The 7,500-nt window shown below is 38.7% G+C and overlaps 1 protein-coding gene across 2 annotated transcripts in view; it reads right to left on the reverse strand.

The window, feature by feature from the left end:
• Positions 1–7,500, reverse strand: part of LOC144958221 (uncharacterized) — a 106,070-nt gene that overhangs the window by 4,484 nt on the left and 94,086 nt on the right. For both annotated transcript variants that reach the window (XM_078890043.1, XM_078890044.1), the window contains 2 exons: positions 4,383–4,561; positions 2,086–2,181 (listed from right to left, as the gene is read on the reverse strand). In XM_078890043.1, coding sequence (XP_078746169.1) covers positions 2,086–2,181; positions 4,383–4,561 — 275 coding nt within the window. The remainder of the gene's footprint in view (positions 1–2,085; positions 2,182–4,382; positions 4,562–7,500) is intronic.

Raw genomic sequence — 7,500 nt, forward strand, 5'->3', positions numbered from 1 at the left:
TCCTTATCTGATCCATAGTTTCTTTTTGGATTGTGCTCTTCCAAGCACTTATTCACATGGCCCTGTGATAACCTCTTTCAGAGTTGTCCATGCTGTATATGTTTCCTCTGGCTGGCGTGTTTGAAGCAATTCAAAGCGGTTTTGGAGTGAAATCTTAAATGTTTCTTTAGTGTCTGGTTGTTTCAGCTTGTTGATATAATATTTTACTCTAGGGTTTTGAAATTTATTTCTTGCTGACAGTCGCGTCGCATCATGATCTTGGCAACAACAAGGTGATGGTCTGAACCGATATCTGCGCCTCGTCTAGCTCATACATCTAGTAATGAGCTTCTATACCGTTGTCTCACCATGACATGGTCTATATGGTTTTCTTTCTGGAGACACCCATGTAGTTTTATGGCAACTCTTGTGTATAAAAAATGTGCCCCCAATTAACAGGTTGTTTGTAGTACAGAACTAAAAGCTCTCCATTCTCATTCATCTGGCCAATGCCATGCTTTCCCATGTCACACTCTCTATCTACATTTGTGTCTCCATTTGCATTCATATCCCCATGCGTACTAGCATATCTCTATTTGGGATCTAATCTACCACTGCCTGTAGGTGGACATAGAAGTTGTCTTTAATTTCTTCCCCTGCTGTTTTGTGGGGGCATAGCACATGACCAGGGACACCTTCTGGAAACGAGAAGAGCAGCTTGCAGTAATGATTCGATCAGACACAGGGTCCCATTCCAAGAGGCTTTTAGCAGCTGTTGTGGATAAAAGGAGGCCCACTCCTGCTACATGGTGGTCACTAATGTCTTTTCCAGAATATATCCATGTTCCTCCTGTTACTGTTTGTAATTGTGTCTCTCCTTTCCGTTCCAACGGACTTCACACCTGCCCATAAGGATGAGACTGTATCTGTTTATCTCTGCCACTGCTTGAGCACATTTACCAGACTTCCAGAGCGTTTTCACATTCCACGTTCCTAATAGGATTGACATTTTCTGTGATAACAATCTTGGAGGTTTTATCAAGGGTGCTCTTGGGCTAAGCAGGGTCGTCAGTTTACTTTTATCAGCTAAATTTCACTTGAGTAAATTCAGGGCTTTTCAAGTATGTTAAATCATCCCGTAACTTAAAAAAAAACTAATAGCTCTTTGCCCACCCTGACCACTATTACAAGCCTCCACTGGTTGGCACGTTATATCCAGCTGTCGGATGTTATGAAGAGTTTTTTTTTAACAAAGCGCATTTCATCAATAAAATAACCCGAGATAAAACTGGTTTGAGATTATAATTCTCATATCCTTGTACTCATTTAACGATGCAATGCGTTTAGGTGAAACATTCACAAAATCCGTGAGCCGGATAAAACGTACCAACATGCAAAAATATGTGCGTCCTTGAACGTTTATAGAAGGAAAGAAATTCAAATTTTAGCCATTCATGTTAATGATTAAATCTCATTAAATTTTGCCAATCAGACTACAAACGCTCAATGTTACACAGAGTTTTGTGTGTTGGTACGTTTTATCTGACTGGCGGATGTTTTGAGTATTTTACCTTAACATATAGAATCAATTAATTTAGTGAGAACGTATCATAAAAAAACAATAACAAAGAGCTGAGTGACGTGAATTTCTTTTCTTCGTGCGGCTCTGTGGCCTAATGGTATGACACCCGCCTTCGGATAGGAGGGTCCTGGATTCGAGTCCCGCTCTGAGCGGCGCAATGTTGAGTCCTTGGTAAAATGAGTATCTGATCGTTAATAGCGTTGTCTCTGCCGAGTAATATCGCCTAGCAGGCGTCATGTCTTGTTATAATTATATATTAAGTGAAGTTTGTTGACAATGGAACCATTGTAAATCACACTGAGCAAGCGTAGTGGCTATTCGGTATATCAATGCTCAAGTTATGTTATATAAGTATTCTCATCTCTTATTCTTAATTGCCTACAACGTTGTTTCTCCACCTCACTGCGATATCAGGGCAGAAGGAAAGGTAGGACAAAGTGGATTTTTTTGGGCTATAAGCTGTCAATTTAGCTCTATTGAATGCAATATGTATAAGATGTTGGATGGAAAAAGATTGTACATACGTGTAGAGGAGATAACCTGGTCGGACCCCAGTCTAGGGGAGTGACGTATGAGCCAAAATTAAAAGCGCCTGCATCAGGAAACCTGGAAGAAGTTTTCTGTTTGTGGAGAACAATAGATAAGTGAATAAATTAATAATAAGAATACAGGATATGTAACAAAAACAAATCAATAGGGAATGAGATTAGCGGAAGAGTAGCGTCCCTTGATTGGAAGTCACGAGCAGAAAAGTTATTAGAGAGAGAACGTCATGTTGGTTGTGTAGCATGAGACACTTCACCGAAAGCGAGGACGAGAGAGAAGCATGCGCAAAACCATTTTGACGTTCTCTCTGTAAGGTGACGTCCAATCAAGGAACGCTACTCTTCCGCTTATCCCATTCACTATATGAAATGATATAAATGTGGCCAAGGTTCCAAACAGGTATTGTTGAGTAAACGATTTGGATCTTGGCGCTTATTGCAAATGCGAAATTTGGATGACCCACGCCCACTCATTAAAGTGACGTGTGCAGAATCTCATTTCGGTTCGCGCGTTATGATTGATTCAGAATGTCCGCGCGTCCGCGCTGATGGTTTATTATAAACATAAGAACGAGTGAATGAGTGAATGTTAGGTAGAGATACAAATTACACGCTTCATAATTGGATTCACTCGTCTGATGTCTCGTCGCTCAGCAACGGCGAGCAGCCTGGTTCTAAAGAAAGATAATGGGTACTTTTTATTCTCCATGCTGGCTAGAACGTTTCATATGTCATGTGATCAGAATGTATAAAAGTAAAAACATGACCATATTTATGTTTTTCTCCTCTGGATACACTTTTATGCACGTCGGAGAAATATTTCATAAGGGCGTCTGCCACTGTTTCGATAGTTTAGAGCCAGTTACTAAGCTACCATGCGTCATTACGACGGAAGTGACGTCATGACTGTTGAAGGCTACTGGCCAGCACCACACGCTATCTTTAGCACTATACTTAGATCGGCTGTACCGAAGCTGCATATAGTTTGAGAGCTTACACATAACATGTAACTTAACAGTACCCGACATGGAATAGTGAGGTCATAAGACAAATCATGGTTTTCTTCTTCGTCGATTTTCGACAGTTTTGATTCCGGGATCGTAATAGTTAACTCACCATAATGAACTCATTAACCCTCTCCTTACCACCTATTAGAAAATCGTCACATTTGTTACGATGCAACCGTTACTTTTCTCATCCAGATTTCATTTCTTTTTGCTATAGCTATAAAAACTGTAATAGAGCTCTTATTCTCGAAAATTAATATGCATTGAATGTGCTTGTTGCTTTTCTGTTTCAGTAAGAAATGTTTGTTTTTGTGTTGGGTGGGTGTGAAGTTTTGGAGAAAATTATGAAAATGGCTGGTAAGGAGAGGGTTAATGTAACTTGAATTTATAGAAACAAATCCAAAACTTTATTTCATTTGTTTTTTGGTGGTCTGATGCCGTATCAGCGCCGCGCTTTACTCTACATCCTGTAAGCTCCTCCTCCACTTTCTGTGAATAGTAAAATGGTCTATTTGGTTCACTCTCTTTCCGTCAGGCGATGTCCATGTGAGGCTGGATTGGGCATACCTTCAGGAAGCCTGCAAGCAATATCACCAGGCAGGCTTTGGACTGGAACCCACAAGGAACGAGAAGGGTTTGTCGACCAAAACAAACATGGCGACGAAGCATCGAGACCGATTTGAAGGCAGCCGGACAAACCTGGGCCCGGATAGAGAAGACCTCTAAAAACCGAGTCAGATGGAAGAGTCATGTTGCGGCCCTATGTTACAAAAGGAATCAAGAGGCTTAAAAAGAACAAGAAGAAGAAGAATCCAAAACTTGGGGTTAACTTCTTTCTAATCGTTGTGGGGAAGTATAGATAATAATAATAATAATGATAATAATAATAATAATAATAATAATAATATAATAATAATAATTAATAATAATAATAATAATAATAATAATATAATAATAATAATAATAATAATATAATAATAATAATAATATAATAATAATAAATAATAATAATAATAATAATAATAATAATAATAATAATAATAATAGCAACAATAATAGATGGCATTTGTATAGCTTTTTTTTCAAAATTATATATTGCTCTTTACATTGGTTGAAAAAAAATGCATCTCTTGTGACACAACCCACAACTGCTTGTCAAGACGAGGATCATTTAGATCAATCGATATTTGAAGGACGAGTTTTCTGGCCAAATTTTTAAAATCATGGTTTTCTATAGAAAGGCAGTTAAGTTTAAGTCTTTAAGATTACATTTAGTATCGTGTATATGTTATCGTCTGGCATCGCTGGTAGAATGAACTCATCGATGTCATGTACAATGATATAACTCAGCCCTGCCATCCGATGTTTGCAGTCGTTGATTGCCATGACTTCATCTACCCATGCCTGCTGGTCCCATCTAGGCTTCTTAAACCCTCGATTGGTGCCGTCTGAAATGTAGAAAATTATGTATAGTCAATAACGAGCTGTTTGTTTGTTTTGTTTGTTTTTAGGTGTTTAACGGCGCTTTCGACACTATTTAGGTCATTTAAGCGCCCGTTTCTGTCTTTTATCAATTTTTATCCGCCTTGACGGGCCATAGCTGATCAAAACGTGTACTGTTGTAATAAAATCTTTATAACGGGCTGTGTTGCATTCCATAGAAATGATTTTATTGTTTGACCAAATAAAGGTAACAAAATAAGGCAAATAAATTTCCAATCGCCAATCCATCCACCAATCGTGTCAACAGATCAAAACATATCATCATCATCTTCAACTGCCGGCTTACTCTAGTTCCGGGTCAAAATACCAAGTCCAAGATTATTTTTAACATGAAATAGCAAGGGAATAAAAAGAGACAGTAAAATAAGAGTGACATGGGAGGGGCAAAAACGTATTGATATTATGCGCTTGGCTAAGACGCTCACAACATTGTCATCCGGAAGTATAGCGGACAAACACACAAAACTGTGTGTAACCTTGAACGTTTATAGTCTGGTTGATACAGTTAAGTGAGAATTACTCATAAACATGGATGGCAAAAACAAACAATAACAAAGATCCGAGAGACGTCAACTTCCTTCTATCTATAGATAGTATGCGCTTGGCTAAGAAGCTCATAATATTGCCATCCGGAAGTATAACGGACCAACACACAAAACTGTGTGTATCAATGAACGTTTATAGTCAGGTTAATACAGTTCAGTGAGCATTACTCATAAACGCGGATGGCAAAAAACAATAACAAAGACCTGTGTGACGTCATCTTCGAACTATCTATAGAATTACAATTAAATATCTCAAGAAATAGTAAGACAAAGCGGGATTGGTTCATAAAGAGAACAGAGTATGTATATTTCAAGAGCATTCCACCAATGTACTTTGAGATCACGTAGAAGTCTCACCTAGACAGCAATGCAGGAGGAACACGCTCAAATGTATACAGATAGAATGAAGATGACGTCACTCTGGTCTTTGTTATTGTTTTTTGCCATCCAAATTTATGAGTACTTCTCACAAAACAATATTAACCAGACTATAGATGAAAAGAAGACGACGTCGCTCGGGTCTTTGTTATTAGTTTTTGCCATCGAGTACTTCTCACTATACTATATTATCCAAATTATAAAAGTTCATGGTTAAACATAGTTTTGTGTGTTGGTCCGTTATACTTCCGGATGGCAATGTTGTGAGTTTCTTAGACAAGCGCAAACTATCTAAAAGATATCTTCAAATCAAAAGAAAAATGTAACTGTCAGTACATAGAGATGATTTACAAAGGGGAAACTGTCACCTTCGAAATCTAATACTATAAATTTCCCTCAGTCCGGCCGTAGCCATCAAATAATAAAGCCTGACGCTAGAACCCTCTAAGACTTATAGTTTGACGTCATTTTTAGGTCTGTGCAGCGTCTGGTGAGTTGACGCGTAGCCATCGTTTACTTATAGCCTGGCACTAGAATCGTAGCCATCGTTATGTCATCGCCTGACACTGAAATCCAAAAGGACTGGCAGTTTGACGTCATTATTTGTTTTTTTTTTTTTTTGCACCGCTTAGTGAGTTGTCGTTAGTAGTGCTCATGGAAACAAGTTATTTCATTGGTTGAACTATTTAATACAACTCACGATTTGTTTTCTTTTGTGGCAAAAGACTGGCATTTTGTCATCATTTTTTTGGTCAGTGTCAGGCTAAAGATAGTTCGAAGATGACGTCACTCATGTCTTTGTTATTGTTTTTTGCCATCCGCGTTTATGAATAATGCTCGCTGAGCTGTATTAACCCGACTATAAACGTTCATGGATACACACAGTTTTGTGTGTTGGTCCGCTATACTTCCGGATGGCAATGTTATGAGCTTCTTAGCCAAGTGCATACTATCTATAGATAGAACGAAGATGTCGTCACTCAGGCCTTTGTTTTTATTTTTTGCCATCCGAATAATGAGTAATTCTTGCCACACTGTATAAACCAGATTATAAACTTTTAAGGTTACACATAGCTTCGTGTGTTGGTCCGTTATACTTCCGAATGGCAGTGTTGTGAACTTCTTAGCCAAGCGCATACTATCTATAAGTTTACGATGGCTCCGCTCGTAGCACTACTATGAACACTACTAACGACAACTCACTAGGCGGTGCAAAAGCCAAATAATGACGTCAAACTGCCAGTCCTTTTGGGTTTCAGTGTCAGGGCGTAGCCATCGTTAAGTTATAGACTGATACTGAAATCCAAAAGGACTGGCAGTTTGACGTCATTATTTGTTTTTATTGCACCGCCTAGTGAGTTGTCGTTAGTAGAGCTCATGAAAACAAGTGGTCCCATTGGTTGAACTATTGAATTCAACTCACGATTTGTTTTCTTTTGTGGCAAAAGACTGGCATTATGACGTCATTTTTTTTGTCAGTGTCAGGCCATAACTTTACTAGGGCCACGGTCAGGCTATAACTAAACGTTGGCTGCGCTCCGCTCCGGCAAGAGCGAGGACAAAACCAAGTAATTCCATTCCAACACCAAAAAGGAGAGCAACTCAGAAAACGGATGTGAAATAAATACTTTTTGAATTCTGATCTTTTAAATGCTATTGCTGGAATGTTAGAGCCAATTTTTATAATGTGTTGTGCAATGTATAGATAGAATGCACTTGGCCAAGGAGTTCACAACATTGCCATCCGGACGTATAACAGACCAAACACAAACTCTATGTAACCATGAACTTTTATAGTCTGGTTAATACAGTTTAGTGAGAACAACTCACAAACGCGGATGGCAAAAACAATAACAAAGGCCTGAGTGACGTCATCTGCATACTATCTATATTGTGCGCCTTGAGCTATAGATAGTATGCAGATGACGTCACTCGGGCCTTTGTTATTATTTTTGCCATCC

Source organism: Berghia stephanieae, chromosome 12, assembly GCF_034508935.2.
Source record: "Berghia stephanieae isolate SIO BIC M18660-M18661 chromosome 12, UCSD_Bste_1.3, whole genome shotgun sequence".
NCBI lineage: Eukaryota > Metazoa > Mollusca > Gastropoda > Nudibranchia > Aeolidiidae > Berghia > Berghia stephanieae.